This window comes from Morchella importuna, assembly GCF_003444635.1.
Source record: "Morchella importuna strain M04M26 chromosome Unknown Morimp01GS001, whole genome shotgun sequence".
Taxonomy (NCBI): Eukaryota; Fungi; Ascomycota; class Pezizomycetes; order Pezizales; family Morchellaceae; genus Morchella; species Morchella importuna.
In genome coordinates, this window is record NW_025763398.1 from 1,665,331 (window position 1) to 1,684,413 (window position 19,083).

Genomic DNA, 19,083 nt, shown 5'->3' on the forward strand with positions numbered 1-19,083 from the left:
TTGTTACCATCAAAAGTCATTTTCAGGTTCTTCTTACCTGCCCCGAGTACCATGTATCTCGCATGGCATTAAAGTATATGCAGGTTAGTAGAGCACCTACATGTACTATGTAGGCACATACATAATGTCCCAGCTAGACATGGACTTTCCACCCTCTTGGGCCTTAAGTCAATTGTAAAAAATTATATTCAATTAGAGCCGGCGCCATTCAATTGATTCTTGGCGCGCATATATGCACAGGCGGCGCTGATGGAGAGGGCATGGTCGCCGCAATTCAATCTTGTTTAACCCTAACCATCAGGCCGCTGTCGCTCCCGTTCTCTATAAATTCGTCGGCGGATACATGGTATATTGTACCTACGCATGCGCATTCCGAATACCCCCTAGGTCACAGAGACACGTTAATGAAATATGGGGTGCCGGGTCTCCGGAAACGACATGTAGCTTCTATCACCCAGTCAAATTAGATGAGGCTACATTTTTAATTACAGGAGCACTTCAAATATAGCCGTTTTCATTTCATCGTGATAGTTTTTTGATAGACAATTTTCAAACTAAAGAAACCATCAATCGTTTGGCCATATAACAAACATCACAAAATGACATCCCGGTATATATATCATTCTCGGGATAAGACTATTCGCTACTCTAGTCCCGAACAGCCTAATCTTCTACCTCAAATGAAACTCTCCAAAGTCAAATCCCTCGCGGCAACAGCCCCCAAAGTTTCGCCGCCAACTGATGAGCTGGAAGAAGAAGCCTTGCTACTTAAGCAGGCGCACGAAAAATGCAACGATTGGGGAAAACTCAGAGGGGGTGTAATGCAGATTCTAAAGGATATAGAAGAACGAAATGAGACTATTCAATTCATGAGAAACACCTTGGATCTCCTAGAGTTTCAGAGAAAAAGGGCACGATCTGCCTCACCTCAAAAGCGAACTGGATTCAATATTACCAGAACTCCCCCTTCTCACGTCAGATGTATGTACTAAAATCCGCACGGGGATGGATATGCAAGTGCTGACTACCCCTAGCTAGGCCAAGTGATATTTATTAAAGAGGTAGGCTCTACTCAGGACTCCAAGTACCTACAGACAAAAATTTGCAGGACACTGCCTAGTACCGGCCCTACATGGGACGTTAAGAATTGAGCTGGTGATGCAACGGCTACATATAAATAACTCCGAATCGGTGGTACCTGCTACAGTTGCCTCACATCTCTCTCTAATAGCAATAGAAAAATTGATTTTTTGTTTGTTTGTTTGTTTTCGTTTCAATTCTCTATCAATCCAAAAATTTCATGTGCTTTGCTTCCCAAGCTATCACTCGTTCGTAACCCCTGTCAACTAGGATCTTTCACCGACTTTGTAACTTCCGGGGAACCTAACTGGGAGTCGAAAGCAAAGCTTACTTTGGCGCACTGATGGCAGGTACATGTAAGTACCCAAACTCATCCCAATGTCCCCTACTAGTTTTACTACCTCACAAAACTACATCTATATTACACAATTAAACTAACAGTTATGGGCCACTATACATGTAGTTAAGCCCGGATAGCATTACAGATGAGTCATATAGCTAGAGTACATTTATTGACTGTGTATGTATCTCTGTCATATCAGCTTCCTGATGTAGGCAATGAGCGAAATGTCGTTACTGCCTCCAAGGAAATATGGTGCCGGTGGCTGGCTATGACTCCAACTGATAAGGCTCGATAAGGCATCCCTGTAAAGGGATCTCTTTTAACTGGCAAATATATCTACCCCTATCTGGCTCGCGATTCGAATGTCGCGCACGAATCGAAAGATATTTTTTCTCTATAAAATTTGCCCAGATATCCTTTAGAAAAATTAACTAACCGGCCAGTAAATTATGCCTGCGCTTTCTGGATGCTCTATTTCTGTATGCGGAAAGTTCCCCGGTTATACCCAAGGTAGGTTCACGATCACTCACTCCCAATAATACTTACATTTCAGTGCTTAGAGCTTACCTATGTGTGTAGCAAAACTCAAAGTTCTGATTACCAAGAATGGAGCGAAATTCGAGAATGGTATTTCAAGTACTTGCACACATCTTGTCATACCGGATATCGTTATAAATGCGAATGATAAAGGTTCTCATTTATCCTTAATCTTGTTAAAAACAAGTGTAAAGCGCGAAAGGAACGTTCTGACAAAGAGTGGGCTTTAGTTAATGCTGCATTGGCAAAGAAAATCCCAATTGTGAGGTTAGAATGGCTGACGGACTCCGTAAAGGAGGGTAAAAATCTTGTTGAAGAACAATATCTACAATATGATGATGGGGGAGTAAGCAACGGTGAACCTGTTCGACCAGACCCCAAGAAAAGAAAGGGGGACGAATCTGAGGAACAAATAGCAAATACCATCAAAAAGCCAAGGACTAGAGGTCAAAAGACAGATGCAAAAGCTAAATCACCTGTTGATCAAGATGTCGTTATGGACGAGCCAGCAGAGAGGGCAGGAATTGAGGAGGAGCCGGGGCGAAGAGATGGACTAAAAACCGAGGCAGCTCCTGAACCGGTGAAGGTTGAGCTAAACAAGAGAGGAAGAGCTACAGATCAAGTCATAGAGCCTAGCCCTACTGTTCAGAATCTGGAAGTCAAAGAAACTGAGCCGGTGGAACCGGCTAAAAAAGGCGGAAGGCGTACCAGAAACGCGGCGCAACTAGGACCTGAGATCGAAGACACTGAAATGAAAGATGCGGGTTTAATACCGAACCGAAAAATGGAGACTAAGAAAAGAGGGGGGTCTAAAAAGGAAAGCATCGAAGCCGAGTCCGAGTCCGAGTCCGAGCCCGAAACAGCTATCGATACAAAAAAAAGCCCGACAAAAGAAACAGATTCAGAAAATGCACAGTTTTCTGTGAAACCAGGAGAATCTCGCATGACTTTAGCGAAAGCCAAGAATATACCCGTGGCTCCCTGGTGTGAAGAAAAATGTATAAACTCCCACACTCCAAGCCTACAAAATCAAGCAATAAGCTAAAGAAAAATTCACTAGACTGGTGCAGCGTATATACCGACATTTACGGAACGCCTTACGATGCCTCTCTTAGTCAAACAAATATCGGGAATGGAAAAAATAATAACAAATACTATAATCTCCAGGTTAGTCGGACATCCTCCAACCCTAGAATATCTCACTAATTTTAGTAGCTTCTTAAATCTAGAGATAACTTAGACTACGCAACCTGGACTCAATGGGGTAGAGTTGGCGAAGAGGGACAGCAGTCACTCTATTGTCCCAAAACTCTTGAGGAGGCCATTAAAAAATTTGAAACAAGATTCAAAGAGAAAACAGGCCTCAAATGGCAGGATCGATATGACGCACCAAAAATAGGAAAGTATACACTTATTGAAAGGAATTATATGGATTCAGAGGATGAGGAGGATAGAACAGATGGGAAGGGCAAAAAGGAGGATGACAACAGTGGGAAGAAACTGGTTTTGCATTCAACACTTTCACCAGGGCTACAGTCATTGATGAACCTCATTTTCAACTCACAACACATGGCTTCCTCAATGGAGGCTATGCGCTATAATGCGAACAAACTTCCTTTGGGAAAGTTGTCTAAGAGGACTCTCTCCCAAGGACCCATGGCACTGAAAGATCTTGATGAAATTTTAGCCAACATAAACTTGGCGCAGTCAAAGTATAAGCAATCTTTGACGAAAGTGCTAGAACAGTTGACGTCGAAATACTACACTGTTATCCCGCATGATTTCGGAAGGCGTAGGCCGCCTGTCATTGATAGCACGGACATATTAAAAAAAAAGAGATAGAGCTAGTTGAAGCTCTAAGTAACATGGAGATCACAAATGAGATTATGAAAGCTGCTGAATATCCGGTTGATGCCGATGGGAACCCTATAAATCCCTTGGACAAGCAATTCAGGTCTTTGGGTCTGGAGGAGATAACTCTGGGTGAGCTCACAGATGTCCACCCATATGATGTACCCTAATACAGTTTTTCCTTATTAATGGGTCGATAACTAGTTGAAAAATCGACAACCGAACACGCGGAACTCGAAGCATACTTTCACAAATCCCAACGCCTTTCTCGTGCAAATGTCGTCGACATCTTTCGGATTACCCGTCCAGGTGAAGCTGAACGCTTTGAAAAAGCGGGTATTCAACCGAAAACGTCAAAAAGATGCACAACATCGATGATGCCAGAAAACTACTTTGGCATGGGTCAAGGAGTACCAACTTCGGTGGTATTTTATCACAAAGATTGAGAATCGCGCCCCCAGAGGCACCAGCAAATGGCTATGTATTCGGCAAGGGTATTTACCTGGCTGATGTTTCGTCCAAGTCTTGTGAATACGTGTATCCTTCAATATCCGGCGGGGCTGCCCTACTTCTTCTCTGTGAAGCGCAGCTTGGTGATCCGCCATTTGGGTGTCATGATCATTGTTCTGATGCTGCGAAAAAATCCAAGGCGGGCGGATCACTCTCGACGTGGGCAATGGGTGTTAATCAGCCAAAAGGGTGGAAGGACGCTGGCGCTATCTCCGAGGAATTTAAAGGTGTTAAAATGGTAAGTTCTATTCTAGAACTAGAGACCTACATTCAGATATAATTAGCTAACCTTGTGTAGATGGATGTCGATCAAGGTTTGTATCAACCGGTATTACCAGCAGGGGCTTGGATTCCCGATAATGAAGTGAGTCTCTCTATAAATCATTAGATAATGCTGTTAGAGTTATGCTGATATTATAACTTAGATAGTATATTGTATATTCGGTTTCTCAAGTCAAACTTCGGTATTTATTCAAAGTTCAATTCTTTCATTATTGAAATTCATGATAGGCATTGATGCCTAGGTCTTCCGGGTGTCGAGTCCCGGCCCTAAAACGCCAAAACCATATAGTATATATAGAATTGTCTCACCAAAAGTTGAAAAAGAATTATCTTATGATGTACGAGTCAAATTCAGCCTCCGGCCGCAAATTCGCTAAGGTTTAAGCCTAAGGAAGAGGAGTAATTCTGTACATGTCCAACCTATGCAATGTCAAATCTATCTACGAAATCAATTTTCCATAACATCTATAGATCTATATCAACAGTCAGTGCAAACTACCAACCTATGAAAGTAGATGCTACACATGTCGTATCCCTTCCGAACTCGGGAGCCGCTCTTTGTCCATCACACATAGCAGTCCTGATAGAAGAAAATCAACCAATGGTAATGCTTCCTGACCACAACGAGGAAGATTATACTATTTAGATGTACTACAATTTATTTTAGAGCACTCTTAGTTAAATTCTGCCCAAGCCTATTCCCTACCTGGAGCCGCCTACGCCCATGGGTGCGCATTGGGCGATACGATTTATCGTATTATATTGAGCTCTCGCCCATGTGTCTATCAGAAGCTCCATAGTGGTTGGATTATTTCCCTTGTACTATGTTCAATACCAGCTTTTACGATTATTAAGATATTATCCAATATCCAATCCTACCAATCTCCGCCTGATCAATGCTCAAACATTTACTCTTACCAGTTATCATTTATAGGTGCAGAAATGCGAAGATAAAATTGAAGTGTACGTTATACTAGGCATCGGAATCAATGAATTATCAATCAATCATACCGGGCATTGGCATTCGAGTGATTTTTTATGATTCAAGAACAATATCTCAAGTTTCAAAAGTCCTGACACTCAGGATTCGGCCCAGAAATCAACAAGTCATGTGATTTCCTAATCTGGACAAATGAGCTCATTTTATAAATTGACGTCATAGTGGTTATTCTTCTTATATGTTGGATTGGCCTTAAGGCCGCGGAAGCGGTAGATTGAAAAACTCTCATTTGAAAAATCTCGGTATCCCTTAAGCTGTGAAAACACTGACCCACCAAAAAAAAGCAAGTTTGGTGTGGCTTTACTAACAGATCCTGACGTTATCTCTCTTATCAAATAATAGATCTCTCATACAAATCTAATTCCTCTGTTATATGTATGGAGGTCAGAACCGACAGCTTAAGGGATAATTGCCGTGATACCCGGCCCACAGTTGGTACGGTAATCTACACCACCGCCACAAAAAGACTCAATGAGGCCCATCCCTTCGTTCGTGCCCGGTTTTCACAGTAATGATAGGCAAAAATCTAACTACGAGGAGAAGTTGGTGGTTCCAGAAAAGGGGACAAGAAGGCCACAAACAGTGATTGTGGGCAAAAATGGACTGAAGAGCGAGGGCTAGGTAAAACAGGCAAAGTCAAAACGAACGAAGGGACACACCCGGTGGTGAATCCTTAGACGGGGAACTCTTTGAGGGTTCTCACTAATGACAATATAATTAACCGGGAAGTTATGATTATACTCTGTAACCCATGGCACGCCCCGTCCATCCCTAGCTAAATCAATACATCTTGTAATTAGTATAAAGGTTTAAATATATATATAGGTGGTACTTAGTCAACCGGCTATATGACAGCATCAAAGTAATACTAGAACAGAATTGGCCGACAATGTCCTGCCTTCGAAGCAAAGAGCTATTCCCTAATAATCTAATGGCCGAGTGTCCAATTTCAACATTTTCCCATTTTATAACTCTCGAGCTTCTACAGATTGGCAAATATAGAGGTAAAACATTAGCTTTCTCTACATCTACTTAGTTTAATTTCCCAAACAACCGAGCCTTGGAATCTACTACGTAAAAACTGGTCACCAAACCTGTTGCCAAGGAATATCTGTATGCGGAGTCCCACTCGATAGGAACTCACTGAGTAGGAAACCTGAGCAGATACTATTAAAGTTAGGGGCCAGTTCGCCTCGACAGGAAATAGATAGTAAAGAATACTGAGCAGCTTGCGGTGATCAGGTTACCCCTCCTAACACGGACCTTGATGACTTGTAACTATCTATCTGGCTAGTATGATGGGGGGGCTATGGCAATTCCCTCGCCACAGTTACAACGGTTTTCATATCGCGGCCCATTCCTTTACGTCACCAGAAAGTATTGTTACACCCTCAAAAATCCAAATTCTCATGCTTTTCACGGGATCAATTATGGGTACACATTTAGCCTTTTCATCCGGCCCAGAAGGGAGGACGGAAGAAGAGACAGAGTCAAAATTGTCAGGTTTAGATAGTTACTTTTCTTTCTTTCTTTTTGAAGATGGCGGATGGAGAGGCGTTCTGGGGAGAAAATGTGTGATATTGCCATAACTGAAAGGTTGCATGCAATTAATGAATTAAAAAAAAAAAAAAAAGCCTTTTCATCCGGTCGTGGAACGTTACACACCCTGCATGCAATTAATAAATTAAACAAAAAAAAAACGTTACACACCCGCGGTAGCTAATTCGAGTGACAGACCATGAAGCAACCCATAGCCCCACATTGATGTTGATCGCAGCCGTCATTGCCGCCAATATTTGAGGTGAGAGCTCATACCTCATCAAATATCACAGAAATGGTCGTCTTGGCAGTAATATCATTGATACATGCGTCGCAGGTGTTTCGGTATGCCTAGTTGGTGTGCTCCCCCCGTGGCCGAGAAACAAATTGAACGTTTGCCGCATAAGCGGCTCAGGTGATTGGGCACATGACTCTAACACAGGAGGTATGCGGGTTGCCGATGGACGGAAGGTCTAGATTCGGGGGACTCGTAATGTTGGCGTGTGATATCATGGCTCGATTCTGGGCATGAAAGTGATGAATCTATGAAGATTAGAATCGAGGATGAATATGATATGTACTTGGACCCGTTGAGTATGTACATAGAGTGATTCTGAATCACGATTCTTTTCTTTTTTTTCGCTTTTTACTTTTTCCGGGGCATGTAATATTGCGGGGGTTGGAGTCCGGGGTTTGATGGACGATCATAATCGGTTTGGTGGGGAGATTGGTACGAGCTTTCGAGTCGGTATGCAGGGCGAGATTCCAAGCACCTAGCCATGTGTTAGTTATGTACGATTCGGAGCTGGGGGGCTGGGGCTGTGTGCGAGTTAGTGCGTAACTAAGGTTTTCGATTCCGACTTTTGGAAGTCCGGAGGAGGAATCGTAGCTCTAAATACCGCAGATGAAAGTTTTATACTCAGGGCGACTTGGTGGTATGTGGCTATATGGATCGAAAAGTGTAAATAAGACATCTTTGGTGCGAGTGGGAAATTCCGTGTATGCACATGTGAATATTTAATGGTGACACAAAGTTTTAGCTGACAAGGACTTCGATACAACCTTCGGAGATATGACTTTCGGAGCCTCTTCGGCGCGGCTTTCAGCATCGACCAGTTGATATGTACGGTGTCGGACAGCCAAAACCAGCCGGCCAGAGCAACCACCGACTCCCCTTCACCCCATCGACTTTCAACAACGCAACACTTATCCAGAAATAATGTTCTTTTGTAAAATGGGTCTAATCATAGTTGTAAACATCCCCATAAAAGGGGATTTAAAATAATTAAGAACTGGCTGCACTATGACCTCTCAAACATTTGGTGCAATCTGCCCGAAAAAAACATAGGTGTGAAATAATAACTTTAATAGCTTTATGCCAAGGCGGCCACATTAATTTGGGATAATTCTTACCATATTGGGATAATTAGATGATCGTTATTACCCGATTAGGACTAGTTTCTGGCTTGAAAAGAACATGAGGGTTGATTTTGACTGTCCGGCGCTGTACATGTACGTATATCTGGGGTGATATACCGCGATACTCGGACCGAATGTTTACTCGGGACTCGATAAGGAGCCGAGTTTACATAGTATGACGTTCCGGATTAATTCCAACATCAGCATTGGTACTCGGGTTTTTGTGGTATAAAAAAAAACCAAAAAAAAAAAAAAATGGATCCGTGTAATCAGAAACATTGTCGAGTATAAGGGTTTGAAATTCCTTAAATTTGGCTAGAATAGCAGCTAGGGAAACACCCTGCTGGTACTCTGATCCCGCCAAACTCTCCTGAAGCCTCCTGAACCTGCTATAATATAATCTCTCAGCTCAGCTGTCGTTTGTTACGAGGCTGAGTGATATAACAGATACTAGATTCTGAGTTCGGAGGTACTACTAGCTGGCCGGCCGTTATCTGCATTTAAGACACCTACAATACGACCAAACGTGCAAGGCCTACCGGATAAGAGTATTGATTTGGAAGCACTGGCTCAGAGTCGTGAATCACCCGCAGAAACAGATCCGGCTACATTTCTCTCCGGAGACTCCAGAGAAGAACACACTAACTGACATAATGGAAAAATCGATTCTCTTAGGAGGTTATGAGACGAGAATAAACCAGTATGTAAGTGGCGCAATTTTTATTTTATTTTTACTCCGGATTCCCGTTACTTCCCCACATGAATTAGCATAGCAATACGGGAGATTTTCGCTGCATCACAGCCTTGCCACATTGAGAAGCACAAGTGTCCGAAGTTGCGCTGGTTGGCTACCAGACCTGTCATCGACGTCGGGTCTTCTCGATGTCGTTGTTTATTTCGGCTGGCCACAGCCGAGAAGAGAGGTGCATCAAACGGGTTTAGTCCAGTTTAGGATATCCTCGTCTTCCGTTTCCCTTCTTCTCGGCTTCGTAGTTGTCATTTATTCCTTTCAAAGATCTGCCGGGTCTTCGATCTTCTGGAAAATCTGCGTGTTTATCAATATTTAATTTGGTGTTTCTGTGGAGTTCTTCTTTTCAACTATTGATTTGTACAGCTGTTCAGATCAGTTGCAGATAAGGCTACAGCCCAACGCCACACATCCCCGTCCCCCTTTCTTCCTCACCGATTTCTCTCACACCTTAAATATTTTGTCAACGTTCCAACTTCTTCCTGTCTTGAACGTCAACCAGCTAATCTTTGGGTTTACTGCTGTTCTCTGCAGAACTCCAAGGTAATCATGACGTCTCAACTCGATACCTTGGACATTATTGTCCTCACTGCACTTCTTCTTGGAACCGCCGCCTACTTCACGAAGGGCTCGTTATGGGCGGTTCAGAAGGACACGTCGCATGAAGCTTTTGCGGCATCAAAATTGAACGGGGCCCAAGCTGGGAAAACACGTGACATCATCAAGAAGATGGACGAGTCAGACAAGAATATGATTATCTTCTATGGATCGCAAACGGGCACTGCCGAGGACTATGCTTCTAGGCTGGCGAAAGAGGGTGCTGCTAGATTCGGACTTAAGACTATGGTCGCTGATCTTGAGGAGTATGATTTTGATAATTTGGACGTCTTTCCCCAGGATAAGGTTATTGTTTTTGTTTTGGCCACCTATGGTGAAGGTGAACCCACCGATAATGCTGTCGAGTTTTACGAATTTTTCATGAACGAAGAACCCGCCTTCTCCGAAGGCGGAGATCCAGAGTCCAAACCTCTACAGAACTTGAAATATATCGCCTTTGGTCTCGGAAATAACACCTATGAGCACTACAATTCCATGGTTCGCCGTGTCGATGCTTCCCTTACCAAACTCGGCGCCAAGAGAATCGGAACCGCCGGAGAAGGTGATGATGGCGCTGGAACTATGGAAGAGGACTTTTTGGCTTGGAAGGAGCCCATGTGGACTGCTCTCGCTGAGGATTTCGGTTTAGAAGAGAGGGAGGCTGTCTATGAACCTGTTTTTGCGGTTAAGGAGAGGGAAGACCTTTCTATCGAAGACGATACTGTATACCTCGGAGAGCCCAACAAGAACCACCTCGAAGGCAAGTCCAAGGGACCCTACAACGCTCACAATCCGTTTATCGCACCTATCAGTAAATCAAAGGAACTCTTCACTGTTAAAGACCGTAATTGTTTGCATATGGAGATCGATCTTACCGGCTCTAACCTCTCGTACACTACCGGCGATCATATTGCTGTTTGGCCCACGAACGCCGGCAAGGAAGTTGATAGATTTATAAACACCCTTGGACTTGCGGGAAAGCGTCACTCCGTTATTGATGTCACCGGTCTTGATTCTACTGCCAAGGTTCCTTTCCCAACGCCGACCACCTACGATGCTATTGTCCGATACCATATGGAGATATGCGCGCCTGTTTCTCGACAATTCGTTGCCTCACTTGCCCCATTCGCGCCAACTCCAGCTGCAAAAGAGCTTATGACAACTCTCGGTGGAGACAAAGATCAGTTTCAGGAAACCATCTCTTCGCAGTACCTCAACATCGCACAAGTCCTAGAGAAGATGGCCCCTGGTGAGATTTGGTCGAATGTTCCATTCTCAATGATGATTGAAGGCTTGAACCGCATCCAGCCCCGATACTACTCGATCTCTTCGTCGTCTTTGGTCCAGCCCAAACTTGTTTCTGTTACCGCAGTTGTTGAATCTGTCCGTGTCCCTGGGGGCGCGAATGTCTTGAAAGGTGTTACCACAAATTATCTCCTTGCCTTGAAACAGAAACAGGGCGGTGATCCAGAACCTGATCCACACGGTCTCACATACTCTATCAATGGTCCTCGCAATAAGTATGATGGCATTCATGTACCTGTTCATATCCGTAGCTCCAATTTCAGACTCCCCAGCGATCCCTCAAAGCCTGTTATTATGATTGGACCTGGTACTGGTGTTGCTCCTTTCCGCGGGTTTGTTCAGGAACGTGCCGCACTTGCCGCGAAGGGTGAAAAGGTTGGGAAAACTTTGCTGTTTTTCGGATGCAGGAAGCAAGCTGAGGATTTCTTGTATCAAGATGAGTGGAAGGTTAGTTAATCCTTGAATACATTATGTGGGTGCATGCATTTCGCTAACTTAATCGGCAGGAATATGCAGCAAAACTCGGCGACTCATTCTCGCTCATCACTGCTTTCTCACGTGAAGGTTCTGAGAAAGTATACGTGCAGCACAGGTTGAGTGAGCATGCGAAGGAAGTAAACGCGCTTCTCGCACAAGGTGCCTACTTCTATGTTTGTGGAGACGCAGCCCACATGGCAAGGGAGGTCAATTCTACCTTGGGGAAGATCATCGCGAGTGAGCGAGGCTTGACCGAGACCCAAGGAGAGGATATAGTCAAGCGATTAAGATCTAGCAACCTTTATCAAGTAAGTTTGTCTCCTTCCTCCAGATACTTGCATATTCGTCTACGTCTTCCCCACATATGCAAGATCTTGTATCCGTTTTTATTCCATCATGCAAGATAACTGACGAATTTCCCACCTACAGGAGGATGTATGGTCTTGAGCGACAAAAAAAAGGCAGGACTCGTCACACCACTTCCTTTCGAAAGTTGGTTTTGATCATTCTGTTTCATTTTCATTTCTCATCGGGTTTTAGCGGAAAAAGGAAGATCGGGGCTAGTGGTGTTGTGTTTGTATCGGTTTTTTTTAAATTTCTCTTGTTCCGATTCGATAGGGATGTTGTCCGGATAGATTACGATTATTTTACATTTGCTTTTTTTGGATTCGTATTTCTTCTTTTTCCTGCAGCAGGTTCTGAGACATAGCTTTGGTTGTCTTTGAGTGATAAGTTGGGATTGAGATATATATTTTATTTTTTCTGGCGGGGAATATAGTAGGTCAGGTCACATGATAAACGCTTGATTTTGTGCAGACTTTAATCTTTCTTTTATTTCCATCACTCCTAATTTGTCGTTTCTCATTCTGGGACTACATACATATTCTTAATGGTCTTATTCCTGGGGGCTCTAGGGATATTTGTCTTGCTCAGGGTGTTTCTGCCTTTCCAGTATTGAGTGGGTTGCTTCCTTTCCAGTGGAGGTTCTAGAAAAACCCTCTTGATCTTGTTTTGCCCAGTTGTGGTTTCGGAATCTTGATGAACTGCTCTTGATACCAATCTCACATCCACGTTGCCTGGTGACGTCTAACGTTTCCACCCCCCTGCGTGAGATCTGTAAACTTCTACAAATTTGCTTCTGTATCTAAACACCACGTTCTGCAATGGTCATCTCACTATCTCATTGCAATTGTTTGACGCAAGGCCGCTTTCTCTTCCTATTGCATAAATTGCCCTACCTACGCCAACTCCCCCCCCCCCCCCCCCGGGACATGCCCTTTTCTGGAGAACTCCATGGGCTGCATGTTTGATCCTCCCCCCTTTGGGGTTATTGGGGGGGGGGGGGGGTTTCACATCAGAAAACTATCTCATATCAGCTCGTATTTTCGACAATAACAATTGCAACTCGGGCCTGTATATCTGTCTTTAAGTATGTGTAATTGTGTGACGTCTTTGGCAATGGCCTCCCATTAGCATCATTTCAGCCCGGAAGGAGGGGGCGAGATGCCAGTCATTATGACTGCATATTAATGTATGGGATATAGGAAAGGTACATACAGCAGTTGTAACTAGTCGGGGTGTGATAGAGGTAGGGTACAGTCGGTGTGAGTGCCGATGTGGGCGTGGGATGGCTTGGTATCAAGTATCTATATGTACGGCGGCCCTACATTCATACCAACACTCCGACACTAAAGTACCTATGTATCATGTATGTGCAAGTATACCCGATGTCATTCATGTCACCTGAAATCTTGAGCGGGGGAAGAGGGGCACTGGTGATGGCGGCAAAAGTACTACCTACTACATGCAGTTTCGGAATCATGGTGGCATATCACATCACTTTGTGTGTAAGAAAAGGGCTGGGAGGAGAAAACGAGAAGGAGAAGGAGACGAGAGACACGCATGAAAATCAGCTTGCCCCCACCATGGTACTGCGATGATATCCCAGTCCATTATTTCGTTTCCGGTACTTTCTGACGAAAAAAGGGGTCTATGCATCCGCGAACCAAACCACCGGGAGGGGTGTTATAGGTTACGTTACATTGACAGGAGCACGCGGGGGCGGGAAAAGGAAAATGGAAAAAGAAAAGAAATAAAAGGAGAACCACCATCTTTGAGCTTTGAAGCTGAAATACTGCCGCGCCTTGATGTGCTTGGGAGCTTGTTTGAGCCACCCAACTGTTTGCTTGGGGAGAAGAAACTAGTGGCTATCTATCGTCATGATTATCATAGAGAATCCAGCATCGGGACGTGTGCTCTTGTGTCACTTCGCTGATTTGGTTAATGATTAATATAGGTATCTAACTACCAATAGAAGGAGTGTAGATAGATACTGCAAGCTAGGATGGATTGATTTCAGAAGGGGCCTATGTGTGTATTGTAGGTCATTTCAACTGATCAAGCTAGACGTATGGCGGTTTGGTAGATAACGTATTCTGTGTAATACATGCTCTACTCTAACTACACAAGTATCGAAATCAGGGACGTAAGGTAAAGGAGGAGCAGGGGCTGGGCTCACGGGAACAGTTGATGGTTGAAGGGCAGGGATAGAGGGAGGGGGGTCTGCATCTGAGACATTGATCCTCGACACCGGTCCTTCGTTCTCCCCTCATTATGGTCGTGCGTAGTGGGGGGATGGCGGTTTGGCGCAATTGTACGGCCGCGGAATTGAAGCTGGGATCGTGACTCGTTGCAACCTACCGGCATTTTGCCCATCTTGTAGGTAATGATATTGATTGCCGTTTTGCAAACAGCCAATTAAGCTGTTCAAACCAACTAACGTTTCCGTCCCCGAAGCGGTTCCGTGGGTGGAGATCCCTGAGAAGGATTCTTATCGTGCGTGAGATTTCTGGTTGTTGGGGATTTCCAACTAAGGTAATCTTTTTTGGTACATATCAGGTGCATTTCCAAATAAAGAATTTGAGGTAGGGATATATATTTTTTCGGCTTGTTCCCCCACTCGTCAATACCTAGTAAGGCGGCAAACCGGTCCATGGGTAGGCCCTAGGTGGTCGTTAATCTTTCCTAATAGTAGTTTAGCATCGGCAATTGAGTTTGATGTACTAGTACTATCCAATGAAGTACCATATGCGTAAAAAGGATTGAAGTACAGGCTTGACATTGACAGGCCGCAAAAAATCCCCGAGGAAGTGAGATACTCCAATGATATCGCCTGCAAGGTAAAGAACTGATTTCCATAATTTTGTAACCGTAAATTCTTGCACCGTAATAATGCTCCGCATATATGTATGTATGTACCTATATATAATCATATTACAAGGAAGTTTTCCCTCGGTCACTCCGCGATCTCCGATTTCGAGCGATTCAGAAGGACCCAAGAAACTTGAAGGGATCTTAAAATTTTGATTTAAGACATGCCAGGATTGAAGTTAGCTTCTATAGCAGTGGTGAACTCGTGATGTTTGTCTAGGTAGACTAGGTACGTCTGTTGCGATTCCTAGTGTGCTGTGATGACGATGCACTTATTCGGCGTTCTTATTTGTTTCCATTGCTTTTTATGGCACTCCTCTCATGGGTCAGGAGGGCAGAAATTCAAAACCCAACCCGAGAAGCTGGGTAGGCAGGAAACCGTCGTGTCAAAACTGCCACTCCCGGTCCCATACTTACGGTTTCTTTTTCCCTCCTGTTTTTGTTTCTTTTCTTCTTCTATCCGGACTGAGGATCTCCAGTGTTTGGGAACCCAGTACAGTTTTTTCTCGTGATACAGTATCTATTATGCCTATTTGTGGCGCCTTCCTTTTCGTTCAAAACGATCGTGGATCGGGCAGAGGCCAGAGGCGCTGGCTCATTGAAAACATCGCAAGCCCCATAGGCACTTGTATGTATGTATGTACTTTTATGTGCATTATTCATAAAATCCAAGGGTCCCCACGTTATCCCCTGTGAGTTTGGATGACTGCTACCCGAAGTTCAATCAAATAAAGTATCTCGCTAATGGTTAGGAAAAATACATCCGACCATTCTTCTTACCGATGCCCCTGATTTTATGAGATGAGATGTGGTTGTCCTTGGGTAACCAGTCGAAAGACCTTGATACACGTGAACTTCTCTAGATATGCGGGGGGCAACCAAATGTGTCCCGGTTTGTCCAAAATGGGTATATAATATTCAAGGGACCTCGATCATCCCGGTTGATGGTTTTTTGTGCTGATTACCGGATTCACGCCTGATGCAGCCGTCAAGGGAGAATATGATTGGCTCTAGGCTGCGGTTCTGGCAAGAAGTGACTGAAGGATATTATTGTAATACCGGGATCTCCAACTGGCCCATGCGGTCGGGCCGGGATCGGAGATACCAATGCCTGGGGTTATGCGCACGGTCCCAGAATGCGACTAAGCGATTCCAGTCATCCACATGGTCCCAACCTCAGAATAGCCAAGTTACCGGGGATCTGTGTCTGTTTTGGATCTGTTCGTCCTGGAGCACGCCGAGCTGACGGGTTTAAGATTCGCACAAATCGTCAACTCCCCCGCCCCTATCGCCTTAAATAATATGATCGAGGCAAATTGGCGGCGTTGATATTTACTACATGTAAGTAACTACAGCTAGATATGCGCGGAGAGAGAAGGGGGGGGGGGGGTACATCCATAACGAGGAAGTCATCGCTCATTGCTTTTGATACATGCTCCCCCCCTCTCCTACTTTGAGTCTATCGTGCTTGATGGATCAAACTACTCGTGCAACAACTTTGCCTCTTCATCCAGTTGTGCCTTCGACACATGCACAAGAGAATCTCGTAGTCCTTGAGTCTAGACTTTGCAGATCACTATTGTTGGCTTCTCAGTACAGTCTGTCTAGCTCTGGGGTGTAGTATTAGAATATTTCTGCGTAATTTCTTGAATCTTTGGGCGAGTCAGGGTTTTTTTCTTTCTTCAACAACCAGGTAAAAAAGAGGAAGCTATTCTCTTATCATAAACCGGGAGCTGCTAGGCTCAATTAATCTATTCTTGAGCCGCCCATTGCCGCAACGTGGGGGTGTCTCTTTGAGACGTGGAGAACTAGAACTCTTCATACATACTCGCGTGGCTAGATAATGCCGGGAAATAGATATAGGCACCGGCACGTATGTATCACACGTAGATTACTTAGTAGGTTTGTACGTGTATGTACCTCCAGAATTAAACCCGGCATGATGAATCTGGCCGCGCGAGTACCAACAAGGTTTGTTCGCTAGGATCGGCTTCGGTAGGATCTTGTTGCGAGCCCTCAATTCCTGGGTCGGTTTAATCGAGCTTTCTTCCGCTGTTCACAGTTTGTCATTATTATCGGCGAGGTTTCAGCGTCTATCTGCCGTTGGTTATACCTACTTACGGTTGGTAAGTGCATAACTGCATCAAGATGGTATTCCAAATAAGGATATGGCCGGCATATGATGTAGGTAAAATACAAAACCAAAACTGTAATCGTATTATAGAATTATGGATGTTTAGTCACCTGGAATCCTTGATTGATACAGGAGGCTGGTATTAGCCATAGCCATATTCTGAAGCACTGTGACGTTGCGTTATAATAAATGCAGTTCTATAGATATGTATGTCACAGTTACTTAGCTCGTGGGTAGGATTTAATCTTCCTTGAATAGAGTCGTATCAGTTAACTTGTCAATTCCAGGGCCGGGTACTAAGGCGCGATGCCTTAATGGTCAATTAGCGTGGCCAGTAGAGTACTTAGAAAACAACGCTAGGACGTGCTGGGACACCTAGCGCGCTTAGCAACTCAACCACAGCCCAATATCACGCCTGGATCCATGAATCTAATCGGTGTTTGAAACCAAAACAACAAATAATTCTCCATCGGTGGCTTTCTAATCATGAATACATGTCCATGTAGTCGATGCTCATTACCTACCAAATCCTTTCTGTTCCATCTGTTCTCTCTGGCCGCTTCGGCTACTATTTGAAGTAAGTTACAGGGACCGAATATCACTACCGATTTGCTGACTCTAAAAATCGCCTACTTGATCGCAAAGCTTAAGATGGAGATAGCCGGGTACCTGTTTGATTCTGTCTTTTCGGTGCATGATTCCACAGGTTTTAGGTTAGGCTTAGGCCAACCACAAAGATGCTTTTGCGGAGATTTCTATGATTAGAGGGCGAGCCTTTGAACCATAGAATTCTGAGACATCCTCCACCCCCCGGTTAGGATCGACAGAGGCAATGTCTTGCCGTGAGAAGTTGACACCTACGCTATCGATCCACAGGCTATGCGGGGGAGCAATCAATAGTCAGTTTCAACTTTTGACCTAGCATCCGCACCACACTAGCTAGTACCATAAAGTGGTTAGAATTCAATATAAGTTGCTCGTAAAAAGGACTGTAATGTGTGTGTGATTAACGGCAACTTAGGTAACTTGATATCTGGACGATCTGGATAGACAAACTTCTCTGCTGAGAATCTAAGCATAGAAGACAAAGTAACAGCAATCTTGAGCATCCAATAAAACCCCATATCTTATCCGTTTAATACATGTACATGTATGTTTGATCTAGCTAGCTGCGTGTGATATCGGACGGAAGCAACCGACTCGGGAGATTTTTCTGGGATATCATGATCCCCGCTAGTGCGGATTTAAGCCTTCTTCAATACTGTTACCACTCTTCAAATTTGACTAGCGGTTCCTGTGTCCGCTTTATCTTAGCTATTAGACCTGTTGCTTTCTTTTCTTCAACCTATTCAAGTTGCTAGCTGCATCCAGCGCCGATGATCCCGCTGATTCCTATTTAATACCCCACCTCCCCCCGGCCGTCACCACTGTCGTCTATTCTACTTCTCTTCTCCCTCCATCTCTCATTACCCCTCGATCCCGCTCTTCTCCCCCATTTTTCCTCTTCATCTCTTCTTCCATCACCCATCCACTCTCTCCTCCTTTTCTACCTTCCTATCTTCATCATCATCATCACTTTCCATCCTCATATTATCTCACAAGTTAGTCAAAATTTGCCTACACTCAAGTATTGCGATAAAAAAACTCTCGAGTGATTTTTTGATTGCGTCTCCGCAGCGAAAAATCACTAAAGGCACATCAATTGCAGTAAATAGTTTTTCATCAACCTATCGTTAGTAAGTTTATTCCATCCTTCAGTCGTGCAAATGTTCTTAGCTCATCGACTAACTCTTATGATCTTCTTCTCTTTTCTAAAGAGAAGAAAGGGCCTTCAAAAATCTGGGTTCGGATTCCCTTAGCTTCTCATAGCTCATCAACCGTAAGTTGTGAAGATAAAATTTAAAGCTGTTGGCTTGATGGATTGCTAACAGAAATTGAAGCTATCCGATGGTAGTTTCTCAAAAGGCCACAGGGCCTATTTCCAATACTTCACCACAAATAAAGCCCCAATCGAATAGTACACCCTTCATGCAGCATTCAAAAAACACCTA

General features: G+C 44.1%; 4 protein-coding genes across 4 annotated transcripts; 3 read left to right on the forward strand and 1 right to left on the reverse strand.

The window, feature by feature from the left end:
- Positions 1-1,872: 1,872 nt before the first annotated feature.
- LAJ45_00405 (uncharacterized protein) lies at positions 1,873-4,845 on the forward strand (the record flags this gene model as incomplete). The annotated part of the gene is made up of 10 exons (XM_046110006.1): positions 1,873-1,933; positions 2,003-2,113; positions 2,191-2,958; positions 3,021-3,127; positions 3,176-3,752; positions 3,803-3,943; positions 4,016-4,147; positions 4,273-4,559; positions 4,620-4,685; positions 4,747-4,845. The coding sequence occupies 10 exons, from the start codon at positions 1,873-1,875 to the stop codon at positions 4,843-4,845; spliced, it is 2,349 nt and encodes a 782-aa protein (XP_045976699.1).
- A 2,415-nt stretch (positions 4,846-7,260) lies between these two features.
- Positions 7,261-7,923, reverse strand: LAJ45_00406 (uncharacterized protein; the record flags this gene model as incomplete). Its single annotated transcript, XM_046110007.1, has 5 exons — positions 7,261-7,269; positions 7,419-7,493; positions 7,581-7,685; positions 7,745-7,784; positions 7,877-7,923. 5 exons carry the CDS (start codon positions 7,921-7,923, stop codon positions 7,261-7,263), a joined length of 276 nt encoding a protein of 91 aa, XP_045976700.1.
- Positions 7,924-9,214: 1,291 nt separating this feature from the next.
- LAJ45_00407 (uncharacterized protein) lies at positions 9,215-12,135 on the forward strand (the record flags this gene model as incomplete). The annotated part of the gene is made up of 4 exons (XM_046110008.1): positions 9,215-9,265; positions 9,844-11,658; positions 11,718-11,996; positions 12,118-12,135. 4 exons carry the CDS (start codon positions 9,215-9,217, stop codon positions 12,133-12,135), a joined length of 2,163 nt encoding a protein of 720 aa, XP_045976701.1.
- Positions 12,136-18,255: 6,120 nt separating this feature from the next.
- Positions 18,256-19,050, forward strand: LAJ45_00408 (uncharacterized protein; the record flags this gene model as incomplete). Its single annotated transcript, XM_046110009.1, has 4 exons — positions 18,256-18,322; positions 18,748-18,768; positions 18,850-18,911; positions 18,973-19,050. 4 exons carry the CDS (start codon positions 18,256-18,258, stop codon positions 19,048-19,050), a joined length of 228 nt encoding a protein of 75 aa, XP_045976702.1.
- Between the last annotated feature and the right edge of the window lie 33 nt (positions 19,051-19,083).